Source organism: Vanellus vanellus, assembly GCF_965231255.1.
Source record: "Vanellus vanellus genome assembly, chromosome: 12".
Lineage (NCBI taxonomy): Eukaryota > Metazoa > Chordata > Aves > Charadriiformes > Charadriidae > Vanellus > Vanellus vanellus.
This window is the reverse complement of record NC_138917.1, coordinates 15111467-15138714: the sequence shown is the minus strand read 5'-3', so window position 1 is coordinate 15138714 and position 27248 is coordinate 15111467. Positions and strand designations below refer to the sequence as shown.

At 36.1% G+C, this 27248-nt stretch overlaps 1 protein-coding gene across 5 annotated transcripts in view; it reads right to left on the bottom strand.

The window, feature by feature from the left end:
• Positions 1-328: 328 nt before the first annotated feature.
• Positions 329-27248, bottom strand: part of PHKB (phosphorylase kinase regulatory subunit beta) — an 86047-nt gene continuing 59127 nt past the window's right edge. For 2 of the 5 annotated variants that reach the window (XM_082489182.1, XM_082489184.1), the window contains exons 17-31: positions 25095-25178; positions 24540-24644; positions 23612-23694; positions 23441-23531; positions 20984-21045; positions 20735-20897; positions 19794-19875; positions 17154-17211; positions 15319-15409; positions 13804-14006; positions 9728-9862; positions 5636-5765; positions 5122-5229; positions 3672-3812; positions 329-1338 (exon numbers count right to left, since the gene is read on the bottom strand). In XM_082489182.1, coding sequence (XP_082345308.1) covers positions 1201-1338; positions 3672-3812; positions 5122-5229; positions 5636-5765; positions 9728-9862; positions 13804-14006; positions 15319-15409; positions 17154-17211; positions 19794-19875; positions 20735-20897; positions 20984-21045; positions 23441-23531; positions 23612-23694; positions 24540-24644; positions 25095-25178 — 1674 coding nt within the window. In that variant the 3' untranslated portion in view covers positions 329-1200. Of the gene's footprint in view, positions 1339-3671; positions 3813-5121; positions 5230-5635; positions 5766-9727; positions 9863-13803; positions 14007-15318; positions 15410-16262; positions 16354-17153; positions 17212-19793; positions 19876-20734; positions 20898-20983; positions 21046-23440; positions 23532-23611; positions 23695-24539; positions 24645-25094; positions 25179-27248 lie in introns of all 5 variants that reach the window. The other 3 variants (XM_082489180.1, XM_082489183.1, XM_082489181.1) reach the window with 2 other exon arrangements.

Below are 27248 nucleotides of genomic sequence, written 5' to 3'. Positions count from 1 at the left end.
TGCAAATCTGGGAAGTACGAACCACTCCCTAAGTCTGTTCAAATAATTAATTACTCCTCTTGTGCCCAGATTCACTCCATCACTTTTGCCATTAGTTTTGCCCTCTAAGTAAGTTAAAATACCTGCCTTTACTATCAACATGGTAACAATTTATTGACAGTTGAGTTGTAGCTGGTAACTATTAATTTAATTATCAAAATGTTTGAGGACCAGTTCTAAAGCTTTAGTATATTTTGTGCTGCTAAAAGAGGCACTTAAATGATCTATTCAAGGTGGTTTCAGTAGCACATTAAAGGTTGCTACTCAAGTCAACACCAGTCTTTGCATGTAACTTAAAGTATTTTTATTGACAGGATTTTTTACAAGCATTTGCTTTTTATTACTTTCACCAAAATAAAGCATACAGCATACAGTGTTTTCACACATTTAGGAGATAAATAAGTGTATCTTGAATTCTTTAATGCATTGATAGCTTATGTAATACAAAGTTTCTCTTAATTTATGTTAATTTGAAGTACAGCTTGTTTACCTGTTTTTTAAAACAAACTTTTATCTTGTTACCATGTTTCCCATGTTAACTTATAGATGTTTAAACAACAAGCGGGAAACCGCAGTGATATTTATTGCTAGAGACGAAAAGTTGCTCTATTAGGATGAAATTATCAACTGGTAAATTAAAAAAAACAAACACCCTAAATGTAACTTTAAATAACAACAACTATTTAATTTTAACCACCAATTTGTGTGCAGAATAATAAAAAAATAATCCAATTATCCTATTTCCACACTGATTGGTATGCATGTTAATTCTGGTATTTTCTAAATTTCATTAGAATTTACAATAAACTTCTTTGTAATTAGAAATAAATAGAGGTATAAAGACAAAATCTCATAGTGCATTTCTCTTCAAGTTACCAACTATCTTAAATGCATAATTTAAGATCATAAATACAATCCCATTCAACTTAAATATCATATCATAGGACTAACTTCATGTGCTCAGAGTTTCATGCTGCATAGTTGAGAAAGGAAAAAAATTATGTGGCACTTAGTATCTTTAATGGCACTTCTTTCAGCAAAGAACAGTATGCATTTATATTACTAGCCAGGGCTACTCTTTAAAACAGCACTTTTAATATATGCATGAAAAATACATAGAATGCTAAATAAACCAACAATTCCTATGTTGTGTTTCAAGCTTTAGCTAATGGTACAAGGATCATCATTGCTTGGTTTCATTTCCCCTTCCAGCAATAGAGTGATCACAGCCTTACTCAAGTAGCTGCATGTTCCCTTTTTTCCCATTGGGTGAGTGTTGTAGAATGCCATCATGTCATCCTGCAGGGGAGGGAAAAGATGTTTCCATTAGTGTTGATTATGGAAAGCAGCCAAACACAGGCAAACCGGAGGAACATCACAAATACATTAGAAATGCAAATGTGTTTTTCAGACTCTAAAGCTATAGAATAATTTTGCTCAATTTCCAGAAGTCTCCAACATATACTTACCTGGACACGTGGAAAACAGATTACTAAAATGCATTGCATATATTTCTTTACTGAATTTTCCAGTCCTGTACAGATAACACCACCTTAATATTTTTTTAAATGTAATAGGTGTCAGAGAACCACCACTCTATTGTAACATGCAGCTAGATGATTCCTATGTGGTTTACTTACTGTGCTGCCACAGTATGATTGTGAGCCGGATGTACAGATACTGACTAAAGATTTATTTGGAAGAAGAAAAAAATTTTTACATCCAAGAACCAAACCACAGGTAGCACATGAACTAATTCATTAATCAGATCAACAAAATAGGTTTCCTTCACTGAACACCTGTTTTGCAGTTAATGATGTTAAAACATCTGCTTATTCTCAAATTATATATTGGCTGCTGTAATAAAGGTTCAATGCTTTAATTCAGGAATTTGGTTACTTTTATTAAATCGAGGGCAGAGATTGTGTGGTCCAAAGAGTAGACTTCAGTAGTTTTAGGGTGTGTTTGAAATTACTGGAGTAAATACTTCTGACATTTATTACCTGTTAACAGGGAATTAACAAAGTTCCAAATATTTGCAAGTCAGTTTAATAGAAGAGCATAGTTCAGACAAATTTGGAGTTCTCTTAGCAGTGTTTGTTAGGGAAACTTGAGACAGAGTAGCATCAGAACAATCCTAAATAGGCTACAGTTAACTGCCATTGGGAATACCTGGGGATATGGAACAGTCGGGTTCCATAAAATTTGAATGTAAGGAGTTGAGGTTTCCAACAATAATCTTAAAGTTACTATTCACAATTGTAAATTGGAATTTCTTTCTAAGAGACAAAAAGGCATCATTCTAAGTAGATCTGGGCTTGGAAAAAAATCCACCACTTCAATGGAGGCTAGGGCAGCACCAGTAAAAGTTGGGATTTTTCTTTCTGTTTCTAGCCATTGGGGATTTCCAGCTTGTCACAGAAGTCAGTAGCATATTCAAGATACTGTGCCGAGCTGGCACTTAATAGCTGTTTGTGTGGATAAGTCTGATTTTGCTATGGCTGCAACCACAGAGTCATTAACCTCCAAAATAGGCAGGCCAAAACAATGATAATTTCAAGAAAATTATGTCCTTTTAAAAACAAAGGTATTATGCAAGTGATATGTTGCTAGGGCTGGATATCTGGCTTGCTTTCAAATCTTTTTACAAAGAAGTAGTGGCTTGAAACTTTTGAAAGAATTCTTAAGGAGCACACAGCACACACTTCCTCATCTTTTAAAGGAGCTAAATTCAGCAACAGGATGCGCTGTTGCTTATCAATATGTCATGAATCGATAGATTATTCAGAGCTAGCACAGATTCTCCGAATATATTGTGCACAATAAAATGCCAGATGGAGCAAGGAAGATCATCTACAGTAGCACAGGGACTTGTCCACAACACTGCTTTACTCATATTTCCTCCTTCAACCAGTTCAACGAACCCGGCTTTACTACAGAATTTCAGAGCTTTGAGGCGTCAAAACTTGTAGCAAGACTATTCAGAGGTCTTTAAAGCATAAAAGCTAAAATCCTAGTAAAGTAAATCTTAAAAGCTATTTTATGAGCAAGTTTAATTTATTTGGATTTTAAGACTTAGAGAGTAAAAGCTTGCTAGGCCATGAACACAACTCTAGCCCAAAAATCAGTAGCTAAGGACAGTTTTGCATTTCAAGTTCTTACCTTAGTATTATCAACATGAGTTCTTCAGTTACTAAATTTTTCTTAGTATCTGTGTTCACAAGATCCTAAATTCACGCTTCCTTGCTGAGCTTCATTTTTTTTCTTTTTTTTTGTTATTTTTAACTCCTCTGTTTTAGTGTCTCCCTCGATTAATTCTTTCCCCTTTAATGGGTATTATAACTACTTCAGCTTTACCCGGACTCTCATTTCAGAGCTATGTAACATTGTGAGTGTTTTCTTTACCGTACCAGTTTGAATTCAAAATTCTGCAATAAAATAAGTGCATATCTTTTGTCTCTGCTTATAGGCTCTTTGCAGGTTTATGCAGAACTTGGGTATATTAATTTCTTATTTGTGTTCCATTCTGAACTCCTACCAATTGCTTTTTACTCTGAACCATACAAAATTAACATTTATAACTAACTTCAATAAGAATGGTAAATTCTATAAGTCAGTAATATCTTACTCACTTGTTTTTCAGCTCCCCTTGGACTGCTGTGATCTTTCTGAAAGGCATGAAATGCTTCTTGCACCACTTTGTCCAAGTCCACTTTGTCCTGGAACTCTAGCTCAGGATTTCTCTCCAGAATAACAGATATAACCATCAACAACTAGAAGGCAGAAAAAGACTGTAAGACTTCAAATTTTATTTTTAAAAATGCAGGTTACAGACAAGCACAGTTAATAATTGCATACGCCTCTTTCAAGCAGGAAGCCATTTAATAATGGCAGAGGTAATAGTGCACAGATAATAGAATTCTGACTTTCATAAAAGAATCACTGAAAAAGATAGCTTTTATGAAAAGTTACAATTTTAGGTGACTACCTAGTTAGGGGCACTGTGTAAATGATTGACACTAACATCTAACTTTGCTGGGAGCCAGGGAAGCTATTTTTCAGTTTATTCAGTTCACAGCGTGGCTGCAAAAATGCGGGTACTCAGACAACGGAGAGGGTGAAAGGCAACAAACGCTGAACGCATTTGATGTTTTGAGACATGATCATGTATGGTATAACTGTATTATGATAAAGCTTATAAAAAACACAGTCAATTTACACCAATAAAAAGTCTCAGTTCAAGAGAATTTGCATTCCTTATATCTAAAAGGTTTAAAATAGGAAGGTGAACATGATGAGTGACCTGTCATAATAAGTACAAGTGGGCAGTAGGGTCTATATTGGTCATCTTGCGTTTTGATAATCATGTTATCTTTTAGCAAAAACTGGGGATGTTCCAGCTAGCAGCATGTTAGCTGTTAGCCAGAACTGAGATGGATTTGATTTTACTGTGGAGGAATACTCACAACCATCAGAGACATACACTTGCGAACTAACAGTGAATGCTGCTGACAGTTACCAAGGGTACAGATGCTCTTGATCTGTTCAAAAAAGTATACGTTATGTGCAGTGCTAGAGAAGGAGTTTAAATAGCCTCTTGCTTTACTGTTAGGTATGGGAATGTAAGGAAGGTGGAAGTTAGTTGATTCAGCAGCATAAAGCAACTTACTAGACAGCTTCAGCAAAATGAGAAAGAATCTATCACAGGGCAAACTGACTTTTAGAGCAGCTCCTCCCTGGACCTAGAAAACTGTTAGGAAAAGGCATAGGCTAGGAACTTGAAGGAAAGCCACGTTGGAGTTATTCTTATTAGTTTTCACCTCCTTTGACTTAATTGAATTGGTACTGTCATTAATATTTATCTAGTTGCTAAAGGGGAAGAACATCAAGAACTTAGTATATTCTGAACACGTTAACAGGAGCCTGTTTAATCATACAAAATCTATGGGAAAACCACTGAAGCAAGTGTTTATATTTAGAATGCTATTTCTTCAAATATTTGAACCTCGGTTACTTTTTTTTCTTTTAAGCTGTAACATACTCATGTACATTATAAAATTTAATTCATTGTAGGCCACAGACCTCTACAATAATTTGCCTATATTCCGGCTGGTCGATATTTTGCAGCATATCTTCAACTAGAAGGGAAAAGTTCATTTCATACATTGTCATATCCGATAAGGTTGGTTGCTGAAAAACAAATAATACTTTTAGTCAAAGGCCATTTGCATTAAATCAAAAACACCTCCAGGTAGAGCCTATTTGCTTCTTGAATAAATAATACGCAACTAAGAAATATGACCACTGTAGAATCAAAAAGGGATAAGACTTCCGAGTCCATGACTTGGAAAGGGTCTTCTAGACTTAATTTTGTAAATGGGTTTTAATAGAAATAACTGACTTCCATTCTATTCTAATTGTATTTTGCTCAGAACCAAACAAAAAACTTGAAAATACTTTTTTTTTTTAAAATTTGTAACAGCAACAAACTGCCCTAGGTAATACATTATGGCATAAAATAGACATTAACGATAAAATAATTCCCCGATAATAGAAAGGTACAGCATAAATAACTGAGCATCTTTGCCAGTTTTACCTGTGGTAAAAATTTCCCTGCCACTATTAAACCATTAGGAGTTCTCTCCAAGATTTGCCACACCCGATCATAGAATCCAGCAGGAGTTCGATTGAGAGAACCATCTATCTGTCTTCTGTTTAGCCAGCTTCTGTGGACAAAGAAAGTTGAGAATTTGAAGTAAAAAATTGTTACGGATACAGAACTAAGCTATGTTCTGTGGCGTAAGCCAGTAAGGCCGGTGTTGACAAATACATATTAATGATGCATATGCAGTATATGTTACGCTTTCTGGTAAGTTACACTCTAAAGCAAACAAAATCAAGATTAATCAAGATGCTCAGCATATACAGGTTAGAATGTTATTCTTATGTGTGTGTGCGCTTTATGTAACTGGAGGAAAAGAATTAACTGTGAAATCTATACAGTGCGGGACAGTAACAATTGTAGGCTGAATTCATCATGTCTAATCACTTTAAGTCACCATAAACTAGAATGTAAATAAAACAGAAGTCACTGTGTGCTACCCATGACAGCCAAATTTATACAAACTTAAAAAACCAGTATTAACTATAATATTAAAGTCTGTTTTATCATACTGCAGTAGGGAAAAGAATTCATTATATAATTACAGCTCAATGAAGTTCTGCATCTATAAAATACAAAATGTAATAGATAATGGATTAGAAACACCTATCATTCTAATTTAAATACCAGGTTAGAAAAATGCATTCCAGCAAGATTGCTGAAGGAAGTTTTTTTATGATGGTGTGTAGAAAAACAAGTGGCCTCTAAATTTAGAAGAATCAACAGAATGGTTTTGTTATACTTTGAACAAACTGAGTTACATTCTCCATAAATCATAAATTCTGTTTGCCTTCAGAAGTCCCCTTATAACCATGAAGTCTGGAATTTATATTTTGTATTTTTCCTTCTCAGTATTACTACAGCAATGGAGCTTTAGCCAATATGTTTGAGACACCAGCAATGGGACTTTAAGAAGTGGCAGCCATGGGTATGTCTTTAATTGGTGGAGTCACAATATACAATTAAGTCTCGTGTAGCAGTACTGCACAGATTTGACAAAGAGTTTTCCTAAAAGTTACTGTCCTTAGTTGGTTTTTAAATATAAAATATTTTTATATGGTGAGATATTAGTGAGAGCTCCCCTCCGAAGCAAAGCTCTGATGAAAAGCAACTAATACTTTTGTGTCTCAAGTTTAATATTCCTGCAAAAGGTTTGTGGTTTTTTTTTTTTTTAAAAAAAAGTTCCATGTCTTCTTAGGTCACAAACAGCTCTTTTATAATCTTAATAAGAGGGAACAAATCAGGAAGCATCTCATCCAGGAAAGGTGGAAAGTTTCTACACGTAAGTATTTGGATATTTGCAGCACAGGAATCAGCACATTATTATTACACATTGTTTACCATTGTGGTTTGTTTGGGATTTTTTTTAGCAAAACTACATTTAAATTACTGCTTGGCAACATGGCTTTCCGTGTTTCAAAGACCTGGTTCTGGTAGGCTGTTTGAGAAGAAAGGGAGGGAAATGCCTGCTCAACTTTGTTGTTCTGCAGAACTTTGTAGCCTATCTCAAATTAAATTCAGCACTAATATTTTAGGGGGTTTAGGTTTTCCTCAGAATAAAATGACTTGTCAGTAAAATTACTTGTTTATGCAGACGCCAGTGTGCCTGATGAAATAACAAAAAGATTTTACATTGAAAAACCTCCATCTTAAATACTGGAAAAAAGGGTGAGAATTCCTTCTGAGATGTGACCAGAAAAGAGAACTCTAATTCAGACAACTAACTCCATCTGTGTTCTTACGCTTTTCCTAAGTTTTTTAGTGTAGCTCCCAACTACAGTAGAATACCAAACAAACAGTGTGTTGTGGGTTGGGTTTTGTTTTGGGTTTGGTTTTTTTTTTAAGAAAGAGGAAAAAAACATATCACTAAGCGGCGCATCTTCTGAATAGGTTTGAGCTCTAGGTAATTGGTATATGCTTTATGAGAGCAAAAGAGATATTTAAAGTTAAGGCTTTAAAGAACTTGTGATACTACAGCTGTCACTGACTGACTATTGACTTCTAATTACAAGCCAACATGCAGTGGTTTTTATTTCCTCCTGTACAACTGTATTGGATTAACATGACAAATTGAAAAACAAAAGTCTCATAAATCACTTCTCAATAAAACACTTAACTGCCCATCTTGTCCTAGTCCAAGGACAAAGCTATACAGAGAACAAGAAAACATTCATAAAAACAGAAAGACAAGTTGAAGATATAAATAAAAGGTGGTTTTCTTAATACAAAGAAAGAAGCATTTGAAGATGTCAAAAATACTCTGACCTATCTAAATTACTATAGTAAGGAAGAGGGTCCTGTAAACATATGAGCAAAATGAGTTTTATAACTGTTTGGACCATTAAAAGGACAATGCTCCATTATAAAAAGGCTACTCACAGTTTTGTGACCTACATAAATAGGTCAAAAAGAATATCTATGGAAGTCTGCATTCTGTTGTCACTAACTATATCTATAGGGTATCATATCCTGCAGCCCAGTGTAAGAGGTACAAAAATAGCAAAATTTTTACCCTCCATGAAAACTTGGAGAGAGGTTAGCTGTGGAGAGACTGTTAGGGAGGTAAATATAACACTAGTCCTTTCATGTATGACAAATTAATTGGTAGTGATACATGGTATCACAGTAGCAGAGATTTTTTCTAAAAATCACAACAGTAGGAAAAACTGTCACAGAAAGAAAAATGCAAGGAGACATTGTTCTGTATTTCCTGGCAGAAAGAGAACTTTTAAAAACAAGTCACTAATGGGTAAGGAAAAAAATGAGCTAGTAATACTGTACAGGAAGAATTTAAAAGATAGGAAGTCTTGAAGGATATGCTGGCTAGCTTTTGAACTCAGATAACCCCCAAAAAAGAATCTTGATCCTCAGCAAATGAACAGAGCGCTCTTTGCTGACCCAGCTATCGTATGTTAAAGGAATGAAAAGCAGAAGGCACTGTGACAACTCAGGTAAGATCTCTAATGAAGGATGGCGCTTGAATTGCTTGCTGTGATTTACCAAATTGTTTCCTAAATAACCTAATATTTAATGGAAAATGCTGCAAAGAGAAACCTAGGGTTGTTCTGCTAAGGTTTTAGAGGAATAATGTCAACATCAACATGAGTAGAGACCATAACTAAGCAGCAAGCATTAATAACCACAATCAAGACACTAAAAAGCATGTGGGAGATGCAGAGCGCATAGTCACTTGGACTGAGAGATTCTACATGACACAAATTAGATAAGAGAATAGACACCGATTTAAGGAGCTTGGTTCTCAGCCATTATAGATTAGGGAAAAACCAGAATGTGTTTTGAATTAAGTAGTATGATGCGTGGTATATTTCTTTGTGGAGAGAAAAGGCCATTATCCATTCAGTCAAGGACTACAGAAATTATCAGCAGTATTATGTACCAAAGCTTAATCTGACTTAGCTAGAAGTAAAACCTACGGAGGACTCTTGACTTTATACTCTTATCAATATTGTTAAGTGGAAATACTGTAACTTTACCTTTTGTCTTGCACGCTTTGTATCACAATGACTGCTGGCTTTGGCAGCTATTTACAGCTTGGAGAAAAGATTACAAGTTTCAGGCAGCACCACTCTCTCTTGAGAATTCTAAAGAATCTGTTCTTAATTCAAATAATGAGCTAAAAGAAAGAGGGTACTGGACAGCAGACAAACTGTTCTTACAAGTTACTTAAGTAGACGGTATCGAGTAATTTTTGGCTCCTTTCCCCACCTCAAAGAACGTAATGCCTCACGTTACTGCCAAAGTATAGAGATTACTATTACAAAGTAAGACTTACACAAAGATAGAGCTAAAAAGGGAAGATGCAATATAAAAGAAACAATCGCAGAACCTGGACACAGGTGAAAGAATGAAAAAAGTGCATTTTTGCTACCTTGTCTTAAGTAAGTATATTACTGATTGCAGCTATCTGGTGATTTCAGATGTATACAAAGTATTTCAGAAACGAAAATTGCATGAAAAGCCTATTATGAATGAAAACAGGTGCCACAAACCCACATATCTCATTACCTCCCCTGCTGCTGTGGTTGAAGAATATCCAGCAGAAGCTGCTTCACTTCACTAGGGGACATCTGGTATAAGTCCTTGGCTGGCATATCCCCAGCACGGATTTTCAATTCATACTTCATAGCATGGATAATCCATCTGAAGTAAAGGGAGGAATACATTTATTAATTAAATACGAAGTTTCCAAAGATAAAAAATTAGTCTAATAAAATAGCTCGTAAGAATTCCACATGATCCTACTATTTGGCTGTCAGGACACGCACAAAATATCACATAAATAGTCTACTACTTTTTACTGCATTGTGGAATTTACTCAGGTTTTGTGTTTATTTGCAATATGATATAAACTGAAAGGGATAATGCATAGATTTTAAGAAATGGGTTGTGAAGCATGTTTTTCATAGGGAAGATATATTTGACCACATATTCCTTTATGTCCCATGTTCATTAAGACAAACACTTGCCTGCCTTTTGAAGTTAAAATTCCTACTCAAATCTATGCTCTGACAGTATATGCATTTTGCTGATGAGTTTAAAAAAATTATAATAATTAAATGATTTTACATTTAAAAAGACTTCAGGGCTTATTCATAGTTTTAGCCTTTGAAATTCCTTTTTGCAGTCTATCGCGCTTTTCTTTCTTCTGCTACTCCCTTTTGAAAAGATTTGATTAAATAAAAATATGGCAACAGTGAACATTTTTCAGCCTTAGGTATCAGAGAGGCATAACTTTGCAAATTATTGAAGGAAAATACTGAATCTTATTCTGCATACTATATAAAAACAGTGCTATAGCCTCAAATAGCATATCAAAGATTAAATAATGTATAGATACATCTGAAGCAAGATAACTGCACGGAGCTCAGTCTCTTACCATCTACATCGCTTCAGTTCAAGTAGGTATTACTATTAAAAGGGAAAAGAAACTTAAATAGTTTTTCTTCAAACAGTCCATCGTATAACAGCTGATCAAGTCTGCGTTACGTCAAAGAGCCTTACACTGTTTATTAGAAAATGCAGAGTGTTCCTAAGAGCCACATTCCACAGGCATTTAATTATTTAGCCTACAAGGTACAGAATGTTTTTGTTTATTTAAGTCAAGTCACAATCTTATCTGAAGGATTCTTAGTAATGACACAGAATTCTGAGATGTCAGGCCAACTGATTCAACCGTTCTTTAAATTTGAAGTTTCTAGGACCAGTCATTGAAGGTGCAAGATACAAGAGAATATTAGGCACTGCAAACATACTACATTATCCAGAACACACTACTTTTATTTATTTTAGTGGCTGAATACTGTCATTCTCTTGTTACTAAGATTAACCAACACAACTGGCTTAGGAATCAGTTCTTTTTTCACTGATGACTCAAATGTATCCATGTGGAAGTCATTGACTGGTATTTTCTCTTTGCAGTGGCCTACAAAACATAGCAAAGTCAAGAGTGGACCGCTTCACTGACAAAGGTGGGTAGAAGTCAGTTTGTTGGAGGTTTTTACAGTAATGGGGCTGTCATGAACTTGATCTATTCAACATGAAACCCTGAAAACAAATCAATAACGAGACACTAAATCAAATCACTATCAAACTGGAGTGGTGTTTCTGTGAGAAGGTTAATTTTGCTCACTGGGGTGAGCACTGAAATAAAGGAAATTGAATTTCTAGCATTAACCATGGAAGAAAGAAAAAAAAATGCAAAAAGGATTAGCTACGGAGAATGAGGAAGGGGAGGAAAGAGGAGTAACATGGACCTGTAGGGGTACAGAAAAGTTATTTGAGTGCAAAAGCACAGATGTACTTGCAGTTAAATGTAATACAGGTGATTTGACAAGCTTTTGTTTTTATGATGACTGGAATGTCCTGCTAAAGTGGAAGCATGAATCTTGTGTGCTAGAAAAAAGACTGCTGGTATCCACCTCCAGTGATGAAATGCTGTATTTTCTCTATGAAAAAAAATATGCAAGATGGAACACGTAAGTTCTAATTTTAAAGCATGCTCACTAATTCTGTAAATCCCAGTCAGTAGCACCTGGCCTCTTCAAAGAAGTGCTTATTCAAATGCATCTGTTTCTTCCTAAATGTGAAAAAATAATCGATTTCTGTAGATGGCAAAATAAATGCAGATACCACAGAATACGATAACATTCCAGCACAGACTATTTGTAGGTCACTGTATCAAAGAATTAAATAGAACAATCCAGTAGGTAAATGATGTTTTAAACTTGATTCAGGTTTGTGGTTCCTAAGCTCTGTATAGCTTAGCCTAGCCTATTTAGTGTAGAATTGGACAATTATGTAGCTGATGAGCAGTCAAGAAGTGTTGTGTGTGTCTGTAACAGGGATACTATTGAGTTGGGGGGTTGTTTGGGGTTTTTTTTGAAGAAAAATAAGACATCTTTTGCAACCTTATAAGACGAGTTTTCCTTTACCTTGGCAGTGAAATATTTTTGTGTAGAGAACTGCTCTTGAACGATGTCTTTGTTATGCCAGATATCAGATGTTCAGATTCACTGAGTATCAGAAGTATACCTTGGTGTCTCAAAATACTTTAGGAAAAGCTGTGATGGTAAATACATTTGAACTGCAGAAGGCTTTTTCTACCTGAAGCCCATTACAGACAACACTCTAAAAGAACCAGCTATCTTTTTAGGCAGATTATTGTGCTGAAACTCTGAAAAGAAATAATTTAAGTACCTCAAAACACTGTTTCCAAGAGATTTGTTGCTCATGGTTGCCAGACTTTTAAGACTGATTTAGACAAGTCTGTATTATGAGCTGAACGCTTACTAGAAACTAGAGAATGCAACTAGAAGCATATGTTGACCTGGAAAAGAACCATGTGGTTTCGGAAGGGAATCAAATTCACGCTGCATCCTTCCTAGATTATTGCATTTATGCAGTCTCTACCCTTTACCCATTTGCCCCAAACACAGATGACGTATGCAACTGCTCAAGTGAGCAAAAAGCTCTTAAAGGCCTCATCTAGGAACCTTAATCCTAGGGTGCACTTTGCCCTCCTTCTTCCTCAAGTCCTGAAAGTCTCTCACAGTAAAAGCTCTTACTGTCTTCTCTGCCTCTTGATTCTTCCCTCCCTGCCAGTATAGTACATCCCTGGCCTCCAGCTACGTCCCTCTAACCTGCCTGGTTGGTGGGCGGGCGGGCAGCAGCACACCCTGGGTGCATCCTCATTACCTGTGGGGCACTGTAAAGGAAGATCCAGTGTTCGGTTTGGTGTGATCCATTATGCTTCTAGGAATCTATGTCCACATCACATGTTTACTAGTAATGAAATTTGTGCTGGTTACCAGCCTTACACATGTGCGGCACACCTGTACCTAGTACATGATAAAAAGACTTCTGTAGAGATTGCCTTGCTGCCCACGCACAGAGGGCAAACCGTGAGCAGACTTTGTATCCACTCCGCAACTGGGAAACTCTGGATGGCACCCAGCGTGCTGTATGTCTGCTGCCAGGTAGGAACCTGTCTCAAAAGCACCACTAAGACACGTGAGTGCATACTTCATTATGTCAGGTTTGGATACGAAGCCAGTTGCAATCTCTAACAGAACCCCTTCAACCCACTGCATTGCTAATACTCACTCAGTGTGTCTATGCCAGAGCTGCCGAGTCTGGTTAGCCAGCTGGTCACTGCCTCCTTGGCCCCTAGGTGAGCCAGGCAAAACATTCTGCCTGTCAGGTGCAGGCAGGACAGGGTGACCTGGAGGCAGCACACTCACCCCTGCGTGTTTGCTGGACAGAATGCATCTAACCCCACTAGACTGTTTTTGGTTTTAAGCCCTAACACGATAGGGATCAAGCTTTGAAAAATCCTATAGTTCATGGTGTTAGCTGTAGGAAAGCTTCTAGTGGGCTATTACAAGGACTACCCCTCCTCCACTTCATGCTGTTGACTGGCAAATCGGGGATTAGTTGTGTACCCGGTTTTGGTATGCTAATTTAAAGCAGGCTTCCTTGAAATGTAAAACTGAAGTATACAAGTTTTGCTGCATCACCTTACGTAAACCATTTTTGCTCCCCTGCAACAGTAGTAGTAAGAACAACAGTAGATAATTACTGACCCAACTCGTATCTTCAGCATGCCACTGAAAAGTTCAGGTGAATTTGAGATGATCCAACCAATATGTATGACAAGTTCCTGCTGAACTACAGCCTCTCTTTCATCTTGTAAATGACATTTTTCATAGATGATGTTCTTAATCACTCCTGGGGATAAGGGATTAGAAATAACTTCTTCCTCTTGGCCAAAAGCTCCAAGTGTCACCTACGGTATATTGAAAACAATTCAGAAGATATGGACAGGAATAAAAGCACTGTAGAAGCAATTCAGAAATGAAACTTCATGAATTCTGCTTTTCTTGTTAAAATTTCACAGTACGAAACTAATTTCATGTCAATGACTGACGCTTATTAGAACTGTTAGTTGGATGCTATTAAAATGACAAAATTCACTGAAGACCACAGTAAATATGGAATATATTTTCCAAATGAAAATATAAGTACAAGACCACTGCTTTTGTTTCAAAACTGGCTGTATAATCACAACTGTACACTAGGTTTAGATAGTCTTTCATTTCTGACATTTCAGCTGCGGAGCTCACTTAAAATTCAGAATTAAATTCATAGTGTTTTTTTCTTATTTCTAATAGCATCCTTAAAGTTATAACCTTTATTTTAAGAAAATACATTGCTGGTACTGGAATGTTTAATCGCAAAAAAAAGGAATTCTGTTAAAATTCTGATTTGCTTTTAATCTACTGTTAGTAAAACACGGCAATGCTAATTTTTCTCCTATAAAAAGATAAGTATTATAAAGGGATCAATGAAGGCAAGTGAGGTTAGAGTTGAAAATAAACAGCTAGAAATCATGCTGCATGCAGGTGCAGCTTCCTCTATAGCTGTGTAGCGCCAGAAGTACATACCCAGACCTCAGTCTGGAGTAAAACAAAGACAAATCTGTCATAATAGCATTGCATGCAGGTAGGTATACACATCTACATATTTTAATGTGAAAATATATATTAAATTACTATTATTTGGAAACAGCTGTTCTTGAACTTAATTAAAATTGTTGTGCTGGGAGAAAAAAAAGTTCCTCCTTAGGAAAGAAAGGAACACTGATGATTAAACTTTGTTTGGAACAGAAAACTAAAATCGTGAAAGACTTTTTGCTGCCACCCATCTGTTGTCTTATGCTCAGTTACAGAGAGAGTGGCTACATCTTCATTAAGTCTTAGAAAGAAGCTTTATCACTTGACTCCATCTACTTTTGTGAAATAAGAGGGCATATATATATAAGATGTAAGGAGTTATGTAAATCATGCCTCTTCCCTTCTTGTCTAGACAGTGAACTGTCTTTTCAGAATTGTTCTGTCATTAAATAAATTTAGTAGCCCATAATATATGCAAGTATTAAATACATCTTTTTTTCGTCTGGATTTTTCTTGTCAGTAAGGATTTTTTAAGCCATTGGGTACTTTAAAAAGAAGTATCAGAGGCCTTCAAAATTAAGAAGCTCGTTTATTTAGTTTCTCTGTTATTGTTCCTTAATACGTTTCTGAGCAGTAAAGACTTACCTGCTTGCCCTGAACTAAAACATTAGTAATAGATGGTGCAAGGCTGTCCACTAGTTTACCTAAAAGACTTGCTGCGAAGCGCACAACAGACCTGAGGGCAGAAAACAGAGCAATCCCACTACATATCAAAAGCTAGTTTAATGAATTCATATATAAGTTTGAAGTCTGCCACAGCAGAGACCTCAGAACTAACTCAGTAAATACATTATTTAAAAAGCAGAATTTGGATCAGTTTTTATGTAATCTATGGATTTTTCATTTTTTTTCATCTAGATATATGTTAATGGATCAAAAATAAATGTAGTTAGAACTCATTAAACTACCAGCTCCATAAAAAGCTTGTTGTTCTTTTCTCAGCATCATCTTGAAAAACAGATGGGGTAAGAGATGCCAGCTTCTCTTTTGAGACATTTTCATCACTTTGCAAGATAACCTTGGTAATTTTTTAGCCTATTGAAGGAAAAGTTAGAAAGATTTTGCAAGAGAAAGTACAACAAGCAACACCAAGGCTTTATTTTGTTTTCCATGCTGAGGTAGCACAAAAAGAAGAGACTTGTTTAAACTGGTAAGTTAAAACCTAGCTGTAACTTCTAAAAAAATAATTTTTTTTCATATATCCAGCTGGTGGTTAAAGATATAAATACTTTTAATAATAATTTCCTGACAAAATACAAACCTAATAGACCCACATTGGAGCTTTTCTCGCATAGGCTATGAGGCTACTAAGAATCATGTATCCACAGAGATAATGAATGAGTTGTAATATTCTATAGTGTTAGTAAAAAATTCAAACAGTTGATGTTGATTCCTGTGAAAACTGCTACGCACTTCTTCAGATCAAGAGCAAAGCATTTCAAAAATGCATTAGCTGATACTATCAAAATGCAAAGAAGCAAAAAAAGTAAATCTCACAGAGCTCTGTTTCAGACTTCTGGGCACTTTACCTGTTTCCCATGTACCAGTAAAGTAGTAATATGTGGGGTAATAGAAGAAGAAAATTTCTGTGCAAATGCAGCACTGTAGCGCAACACCAACCTATATGTATGTCACATGGCAATCATGGAAGAGAAATGAAAAACAGTTTACATATCTTGTTTCTGAAAATACTTTTGATTTTTATTCTTTACAGAAAAATACCACTGAGGTATTTTGGTTCTACCTTAATATTGGTAAAGGCCCATTTAACTGCATGAACGGACTAAAATGAAAAATGAAAAACAGTTTTTACATTTACAGACTCATCTGTTAGGAACAGTTACAGAGTGAGAGAACAGAATTCAGGACAGGCTCAACTCATTTCTTTGATAAAAAGAAATTAAATTTCTACTGAGCTTCAAGGCAAAGAAGTTAATAAACAATATTTAAATACCAGCCTACTTGCTGAAACCTTTTAAAGTTATTGCAACAAAGTCAGGCTCAAAGCAAATTATTTCAGGGTAGTAAACTGTGCATCAGTTTAACTGATTTGTATTTGATCACCAGTCTTGCTATAGAAAATTTTTGATAATATTTTATCATGCCCTGTATGAAATATTAGTATTCATTTCCCATTATCTGAATTTAACAAGAACTGACCATTGGCAATAGCACTCATAGCAAAACCAGCTTATTCCTCCTATATTTTAAAAGATAACAGTAAGAAAATACTTTTTAATATTTTTTAAAGCATTATGGACCAGATCTTCAGCTGCAATGAACCAATACAATTTTGTCAGTAAAGCTGTCCATTTCTTTCACTCCATTTAATTCTGTAAGGATCCATTCTCTCTGTAAACACATTAGAGAAAACACAAACCTGGTGTAAAACCAAAGGAACATGATATATGTATACAAACCAGAGTTTTTTGCTGCCAGCCCGTCTATAGATTCTTTCAATATGCTCAGCAACAGTACCTAAATGCATTAAAAGGAAAAAACAAAACACAAACAAAAAAGATGCACAGGTTTTCATTTAATACTAATAAGGGAAATTTTATGAGATCAGTTAATTCTGAATCAGCTTTAGTAAAGCGCTTACCTATTGTGCTTAACATCTAAAATTTAGGTGCAATCAAGTCCCCTATCATCTAGTGGTACGCCGTTATGCAAGAAGCCAAACCACATTTCAGCTAAATTTGCTGCTCATGCTCTAAAGAGACCTATGATATCGCCTATTCTTGCAATATACTGGGGAAAATTAATCTACGTACAGATTTAGCCTACAAAGGCACAGCCCCATCATAAGCTACATCCTCTAACTACAGATTATGTTTTGGATACAGGATGTAGACACTATCCACTCTCTCACCTCTTTGTTGAGCTGAACCTACAGGAAGCAACAGGGAAGTCTTGTGCTTGACAGTGAGGGTCACTGAAGTGGTTATGTTTGGACAAAGTTTGTAATAGCTGATATCCAACACACCAGTTGTTTTCAACTTTGTATATGAACAATAGATCACCTGGCTAATCACATGGGACATGAGACACTCATTTTACAGGAAGCTGGGAGAGCGTGAAAGAGAAGTTCTTTCACAGTTTTGTTGCTCTACCCTGAATAACCACAATGAGGTGCCCACCTAAGCGACTCCACGAGCCAGCTTTGGAAATGGGGTGCATTACAGCACTACTCTAGTGAAGCTCATTATCACTGTTGCAAAGTACAACAGGGGATACTGGACAGATATAAAAGCCATTGTATTACTGATTTACTACTCTCCTTCTCCAAGCTAATTTTCTGTGTGTCAAAACCAAAGAGAACGTTTTGTGAAGTGTTATGTAATAAAGTAGCATCGTGCTGTACAGACATGACCTAAAATTAAGAGGGCAGGAAATGGGAAGAGCACTGCTTCTAAGTCAAAGTAGGTAGTCCAGGATTCAGAGAAGGCATGAGCTATATTATTTACATTAATCAGAACAACAGATACCATTCTTTTTTCAGCCCATAGTTGATCATAGTGCATCAGCTTGCTATACTGACGTCTCTTCAACTGGGCACGGGTCAAGTGGGGACGATTATGTTAAAGGTAAGAATGGTGACAAATGTTCGTTATTTAGACTTCGTTTAGCTTCCAGATTTTAAATTCTCAGAATGGCAGTGTTTTTCATGCCAGGCGCTTTAAGTTCATCTATAACAACACGACCAGTGGAAGTTGATTCACAAAATCATAGCCGAGCCTGTCAGCTGAAACACCCAAGGTTCTTCAGCTTTTATTTTTAGATTTAGGTTTTATTGATTATGTGATTATTTAATGTCAGTCTCACTCATCTCCAGTCACAGGAGGACAGGAACTTTTAGTCAGTGACTCAGACTGTTTAATGCAAGGTGCATATTAAAAAGGTTATCATCATCTACTATTTCATACTGGATGGCACAAAAAGGTTGATTCAAGTTACCTCTGAACAGTCAGGGGGACAACAGTGCTTTTTTTGACCTAAATGGTTTCAAGAGAGTTTTTAAGTTCATCATCACTATCTAATGGTCAAAAGTGGTTGTGCTGGTTTCTTACAGAGGTTACGAAGTCTGCCTCAAGTTGTTTACAGAGCAAGGAAGGACATGACCTACAAAGGACTAAAGAAGGATCCTGAGGCTCTCAAAACTTGACAACAGTACAGGTAACAGTGGCGAAAAAGCCTGCTTCAGAGGCTATACGTGCCTAACGTGCAGATTCTGACCGGGACTTTGGATTCACATTGTATTTCAGCTATGCACTGTGTATCAGCCAATAAATTTTATTCCACTTTACAGTGCTTTCCATTACATTTTAAATATAGCAATACTGATATAATGTATATTTATGGCAAAACGGCAACTCTTCATCACAAGAACCAGCTGTCCTGTAGCAAAATTATGACGAGGTGGGAAGTTACACTGCTTGATGAATAACTAAAAGAATGTTATTTGATCTCAATGTTCCTCTTTATCTGAGGAACAGAAACAAAGGCAGCAAATGAGCAGTCTTTGGGGGGAAAAAAAAACACCAAACCTTGCAGCACAAAAGCCACAAGCCTTGGTAGCCTCTTCTGAATTATTTTACATGAATTTCAATCCTGTACTCTAATACAAAGCCATAATAGAAAATTAGAGTAGAGTATGATTCACAGATATATTGAATTAGTCTAATTACATGAAAGTAAAATAAAAATTCAGCATAAAGCTTCACACATTTGACACTAAATGTTTCAGACACACAAACTTGTCTTTAGTTTCAGTTTTCAATACGAGGTCAAATCCCCTGGTTTTTACATCTATGTGTTCAAAATTACAACCCAATACAGCACCTGCCTACAAACAATCTAGAAGAGTTCACATATTTAGCAGCTCATTCCCCACCATGCTATGAATGTGCATGTCCCATTTAATGCAGAAATTGCTTTAAATGGAAAAGAAAATAGCTACACAACTGCTGGCATGCATGGCCATTATTCATGTTCATTACAACTAAACATACAGCTGCTTCCTGAAATACTCGGAATAGCCAAGTGAAAGAAGCTCTTACCTTCCTTGGTGATAAAATTCGGTCCTTCCCTTTTAAGCAATATACCTGAGAGTAATGCTTGACTAGCTAGGCAATTGCAGTCCTTAAAAAAAAAAAAAAAAAACAAAACAAACAAAACAAAACGGCAAAAACATAACCACTAATAGCCTTCAGATTTTCAGTGAAGCAAAACCAGAAGACCTAGCAAAGGTCCTTTTTTTTTTAATTAAAAAAAAAAGTCTAGAAATGCCATTTTTAAGGGGTCTTCACAACTATTTCATACCCTATGCAAGCTGTATCCTTGTCACTCTGCTTGCAGAGGCTTCTCCATGGTTCAAATTACGTTGTAATAATTTGGCCTCAGAAATACTTCCCGATTTTCTGTTCTCGGGTCCTGTCATTTACAGCAGAAACGCTTGTAATGACGTAGGGAACCAAGTGGAATACTTCGTGTGTTCCTATTGATCTAGAAGCAGTCACTGGTTGTTTTCTTCTAGATACAGGAAAAACACCAGATTGGAAGTTTCCCTTGGCATCATTAGAAGTTACTAGTTTGTCAGAGCAATTACCGACTGTTGAAGCCTTTTGAATTTTAGTCTAGCAATAAAATATCTATTCATACTTTTAGATGGTCGTTTAATATCAGAAAACGATTTGGGTAGCTGGGAGAAAAGGAAACCAACAGTTACAGCATGAAGGGCCAGAAAGTTCTCTAGATTAAGATAAAGGACTGTCAAGAAGAAGATTCCCCGAGCATGAACAGGAACACAGAATCATTTAGGTTGAAAAAGACCTTGACGATCACAGAGTCAGACATTCTATGTTACTAGCTGTATTATTAACATTGAACCATGACACTAATCATGTTGATCTAAGTAGGCTGCTCCTAAAAACAATACCAGTATGTAATTTCTTATTTTGTGAGAATGAAGTTACGCTGCATTTTTATCAAGTTTTCTTACATTAAGTTTCTGCAGGATCTCATATGTTGACTTGTTTTTCCAGTCATTGATGTTTACATCGGGTTGCTGCTCAAGTTCAGAAGCATTTGGAGTACTAGACTGTCTCTTAACTTTTGAATGTTTTGGAAGATCCAACTCCTCCAAACTCTTAAATACGGGAGCCCTGAAAAAAATATTTCATTCCTTCATAGTTCAGAAAATATTTTAATTATCAAGTACTTCATCGTTATTATTTACACATAGACTTACTCTTCTGTTTCAGTGATTCTTAGGAAGTCAAGTTGTTCAACAACTGCTCCAGATATTAATGTCTGAAATAAAAAATTAAAAAAATTAAAAAATGTGCAGAAATGTATATAACTATACAGTTATCTTTCAATCTCAGTGTGTTGCTGGTGATTTCCATTGAGGAAGCAGTTTCTTTATCTACAGTTCCAAATATCTCTACGCTTTTACAGCTTTTTTCATCTTTCTTAAGATCTCGCTCAAGACAGCGGAAGTCTCTCAGGGCTGCTGTCTCTTTTTTGCTGGTGTTCTGCCTGCAATGTACAGCTTAATCAATCAATGCCCCAAAAAAACCCAAAAAACAGGTCAGATGAAAACACCCGAGATCAAGGATTTGCATTCCTCAGAGTCCCGCGTGATACCCATGGTCTGGATCACAATACTCATTGTTTCAGGGATCCCTGAAGGATGGGTAGTTTTCCTGTCAGTCTCAGTGATGTTTCAGGAAAACACAATATAATAGCATTTCCTACTCTAGTTCTTCCTTGATCTGAACATGTCTGCCCTCAGTTTGCACATCAAGTGCAGCTTACAAATACTCCTGTCTCGGAACATTACATACCTGAAACCCAATGTTGCATTTATCTGATGTAGTCGTTACAATTCATTCACTCTAAATTTATAGGAATTTCCTATTTGTGTACTGCCAGAGGAAACCTATTGTACTACAGCGTTTTTAAGGCCACTTTCTGATGGTTCTCATTAGCTAAACAGAACTGTGTATTGTAAACTTTTGAATTCCATTTTCATTGTACACAAGTTGCATAAAATATTGATCTGTTACACTGCGAGATGACTGAATATAAAAAACCTGCTTTGGTTTTATTGCTCATAGCGTCATTTGTTCTTTGACTTGCATATCTGCTTGAACACATGACGACAATGAAGGTGAAAATTGGAAAAGAGCTACAAGTCTTCTAAGCATACAAATTTTTAAATGAAATTAGATTTTGTGTGCTTTACAAGAAAAAAGAGCATTCACCCAATTAGAGACACACATTCTATCTCTAGGCATGTGTACACATGGGCATCTAAATGAAGCAGCTGAATGCAGTTCACAAAGATGCAATATGTATTTTGTTGGAATAGATTAATTATTTAGGAAAACGCCACTAATTAGCCATGTCCCTTGTCCCAAATCCTCCACCATAATGAAACAAGGCTGTCTGCAAAATGTGACAACTGTTCAGTAAGACTGAGAGATTTTAGCTAAACAGATGGAGAAAGCATACCACATTCCACCAGTAAATGCACTGATCACCAACATCTACCATTGACCTTAAAGCCAAATAAACATTAGTTTGTAGTTTTACCATGTACTCTTTTTAATGGATGGCAAATGAAGCAGAGACCAATGACTATCTACATCTTAAACACTGCAAAACTACTAATTACTTTTTGTTTTTAAAAATAAGAATCTTTCCAGAATGTCAATGAGTATGGAAGGGGAAGTTCACTCCCTGACAAATGTAACAGTGTAGTGCTTAATAAGGACACATTATGTAGATTGAGAAATTTCTCACCTGTTAATACGTCAGTTTAAGCAAATGCAAAGCAAGAGAGTTATTGCAGTTAAATTAAAAACCCCAAACAAACAACAAAACAAAACAAACCACATGACAACAAATACTGTCACAGTTTTTCCATGGACAGTAATGGCACTTGCTACAGGAAAAGTCAATGGTAACAGGAGCAACTGCATGACCTACATGTGACCAGTAGAAATACACAAATACTTGAAAAATTACAAGGATATCTTAAAGCATTACAGCTATGAGTATTTCATTTACAAATGACCCAGCTCTTCTAAAAATTCATTATTTTCTAGGGAACAAGAAATCATAACTGTGTCTTTGGTCTTCTGTCTTACAAAAAGAAGCGTTCTTCAGTAGGAGTAAACTAAGATTAACTGGCACGCGTAAGTATCCAAAAGCAGCACGTAACTCCATAATTTTCACATTTTAATGAAGCAACTTTCCTGCTTTAAGATTACTTCAAACAGCAAAGATGCTAAAACTAGATCTTAGTTCTTGTAAGAATTTTAATATATGTGAAGCACCTTTCCCCCCACCCCGTTGATTATCTAATCAAAAGAAATCCCTCAACACTTGACATTGTGGATTTATCCTTTGGTGGCGATTTCACAAGATTGCTGAACATTAAAAAAAAAAAAAAAAAAAAAAAAATCTTCTCCCTTCTGAAAATCCTCTATGAAGATTATCACTTTCAAAAGACTAGCCAAAAGGAATTAAAATAAACACTTGTTTCAAGATAAAACAAAAACTACCAAATATCTTGGGTCTTGACTCCTTAATTTTATGATACTAAATGAAATACTTAGATGTCACATGAAAAACAAAAGTAGTAAGTACCATGTACCAATACTAGGTAAGAACACACCATTCAGGAAAAACATCGTACCTGTACTCTGTCAACATGAACTTTCACTCCTCCAACAATTCCCTTTCTAAAGGCTGCCAACATATCCAGTATTGGATTGAATCTGCTCCCTCTGAAATTTGAAACAGAGCTCCATTAATCTTCCAATAAGGCAGATACCACACCGCAAATGATGCTTTTATCTCTCTCTACCTTATATTGTCTTCACGGATAAGTACAACGAACAGTGGACGACCATGCATTTTCCAGTACTGCTTAATGAACTGCAGTGCATTCTAGGTAAGAAATAATATGTTCATCAAAAACAAACAGAAAAAATAATACACCAGCACAACAAACCAGAATACACAGTACAAGATATTAGAAGAGCTATATTAAAATAACAGCACTGAAACACCCAACAGATTAAAAAAAAACTTAGCTAATAAACCACTAACAGATTTCTTCAACAAATATAAACTGCTTTCAAGCACTGCTGTTTCACAAGTTTTCTGAAAATAATACTCCTACCATATCTATTGATCACAGGCTAAACCACTAGACAGAGTGCGGTGTGCTGAACTGCATGCGATGACCTAGTGAGTGCGCGTGGGGATCCAGGGCGTGAATCACAGCCCCCGGCATGGAATAACCACTGCCACCTTCCATGCACTGCAAGGAGCTGCTCAAGCACAGAGGACCTGCCAGGTAAGCTTTGCACTGCTGCCTGCTGCAGGTAAGGAAGGCATTTTTTAATATTCTGTAAAGTTGAGTAATACTTTCTCCAGGTGAGGCATTCGTATTTCCCGTAAACAGACCGCTCTCGTTCCTCTTTTCAGCCAAGAACATTTGTTTTCCCAAAGAAACAAACGATAATTTTGTTGTTGCACTACAGCTTTCCCAATCACTGGTGTGTGAGGGGTTTTTGTCAGACAGAGATACTCACTAGAACTTGTACGGGGCTGACAGGATATTCATCTCAATACACTTCCCAGCACATACTGCAAGTTTATTTTTATATTAGAAGAATACGCACTACACAGTGTTCCCCCCTTTCAATCTTCTATTTTATCAAACTTTGCAGTTTATTCACCTGCAGATTCTATCTTTGTCAGTTTCTCAAAGGAAAAGTTACAAATACCTTAATGTCATCAATCAACATCATAACATCCTGAGACATGTAGAAATCACTTAGATCAAAAATGATCGAGTAGCAAACCACAGTCTTTCCTAGTATTCGATAAATCTGTTGAGAGAGAAAGCTTCCATTAATCTTTTCTTTAAAATATTTGAAGCACTGAAGTGGCTGAAAGGGGAAAAAGGGTATTTTGAAATTATCAAAGTAATAATCAATATGGAACAGTTGAATTAAAAAATATTTAAGATAAAACCTACACATCTAATTTTAGGTACTCTGTTTTTTATTAGGTGTGCAACTCTAGATTCTATTTCAGTTAAAGCAGCACATCACCATTCAGCCTGGTTTGGCCAAGTATTACTGTAATTGGATGTCTAAGAAACATATGACGGTTCAATAATAAGAGAGAGCATGCGCATTCATAATAGCAAAATACATTACAAGGACTTTAAAATAAAATTACATTTCAAGTCTATTTAAAATCATTCAGAGACTAATTCAATGTTTATCTGAAATATCCATTAATAACAATAATATAATTTTTTTTTTTACAATGACCTTTGATGTTCCAAGGCATCCTACAGGCCTGTCCGGTCTTCCAGATAATCCCAGTTTGTCATTGACTCCCAAATGGAAGTAAGCCTGTGAGAAAGAATCATGAAAATTGAGGGAAACCTGCATTGAAGCCTTTCTTATGCTCCTACTGGCTCTCACACAGAAAGCTGTGTGCATTCTGCTTTAATTAGAAAGCAAGATTTATAACGTGGTCATTATTTCTGTTGGTTTTTTTTTTTCTTTTTTTTCTTTTTTTTTTTTTTTTAAATACATCTGTGTAACAACTATGAGTCAAGTGAGAGAACACTAGATTTGGTAAATTTACAGTTCAAAGACCAAATTTAATTGTTTTGATAACACCAGGTATCTTTACAGCAAAGAGAAATCAAATATGTAATTGAAGTGAGAAACACAGGATGCAAGCAGCCCGCTCCCTAACAGTCACCCCTTCTCCCCACAGAACTCGCGGCACTTCTGGCAGACCAGTACTCTGCTGTACGTACAGGTAACAGCTCCCCTTCCCTCCTCCTAATAATAATTTTGGGAGGATGAAGGACTTTCACCTTACTTATGAAGGTGAAAATACAGTCAATACTGGTTTACATGAAAAGAAGGATGTCTTCATTCAGGGTAAGGAAGAGTGCTGGGCACATCCTGATGCTGTGATGAGGACACATGGGTGCAGATGGACAAAGTCCTGCCTATGTGCATAATTTCAAATTTCAAGTAAAACTTGTTGTTTCCTATATTAGGTCTTATTTTTACCTTCTCACTCCTATTATTTTTCTAGTCTATGTAATTGACTTTTTTTTAAATCTTCGAATTGCTCACTGAAATAATTTTTTTTAAAGGATCATTTTTGAAAGGATCATTTGCATCCATTGTGTGGCCAGTTTTGCCTTCTGTAGTGCTCCACCAATGTGGACACAAAGGTAAACCAGTAATATAAGAACTCTTTAGAGATCTTTATTCTAATTTTAGTAAAGGCCTGCAAAAATAATGCATCAACAACACAAGCAAGAGGGAATTATCTCATTATTCATTGCTTGATTCTTATTTAAATTATGTATGTCTAGTGTTACTTCAACTGATAGAATTTTGTAAGACTTGCATGTTAAAGAAATAATCTTCATTTATTACAGTGTATGAGCATAAAAACATGAAAAACCAACTAAGCTGTGAGCAAGACATTAGAAATGTATCAGTTAAACCAGACTGAAAGCTGTAATTTTTTTCTTATTTGGGCTGGTTTAGGTAGGGAACCTACTATTATTAAAACTTCAGAACATTCAGAATTCAGAACATCTTCCTAAGCTCAACCTTTCTTTATGTTATAGGAAGATAATTCAGAAGTGAATGAAATTGAACATTGGAACAAACATTACACTTAATAGCTTTGTACTGCTGTCAGCTTGGGGCCTTCCTGATATCACCTATGTTTCTGCATTAATACCAAGAACTATTTAAAAAAGAAAAACACTGAAATTACCTACATCACCTGTTCATCCAGACTCAAGCAGGAAAGGAATCAAAGACAGCAAAACACTAACAGCTTTAAATAACCCATCTATACATAACAAACCCAAAAGACTGTTGACACCCTTTTTTGTAGTAAATAACGTCTGCTGCCGTTCTCGTAGTCTCCATTATAATTTAACACTAAAAGGACCTTCATTTTGCTAGAACACAAACCAAAATATTTTCTTAACAAAACCAGAACGCCAGTACTATTGTAATATTGTCTGTTTCCTTGAAGACTCTTTCTTTAGCCTGAGGCCTTATGTTATTCTACAGCCTGCCAAAGTAGTTTCATCTTCTACTAACAGCTTTCCATCTCGATCTGTTACAATCAAAACGTCGGGTCAAATCAGCACCAGAGGAACGGAACAAAAGTACATTTTCATGCAAGTCCAGCTGCTTCAAGCAGGTTTATTTGGATTAAAATGCCCTTCAATTCTGGACTATTAAAGCTGCTAATAGCAAGAAACGGCTGTGAAAGCAGACTGGACTGTTGGGTTGATTGATGAGGGTGAACCGCACTAGAGTGGTCTTTCACACCATCTGTTTCTCTGTTCTTTTATCTGCTATCAGTCTGTGCCTATGGAGTACTCCGCTACTCTCCTGTACTACGCTTCCACTACGTATATTCTTTTTCCC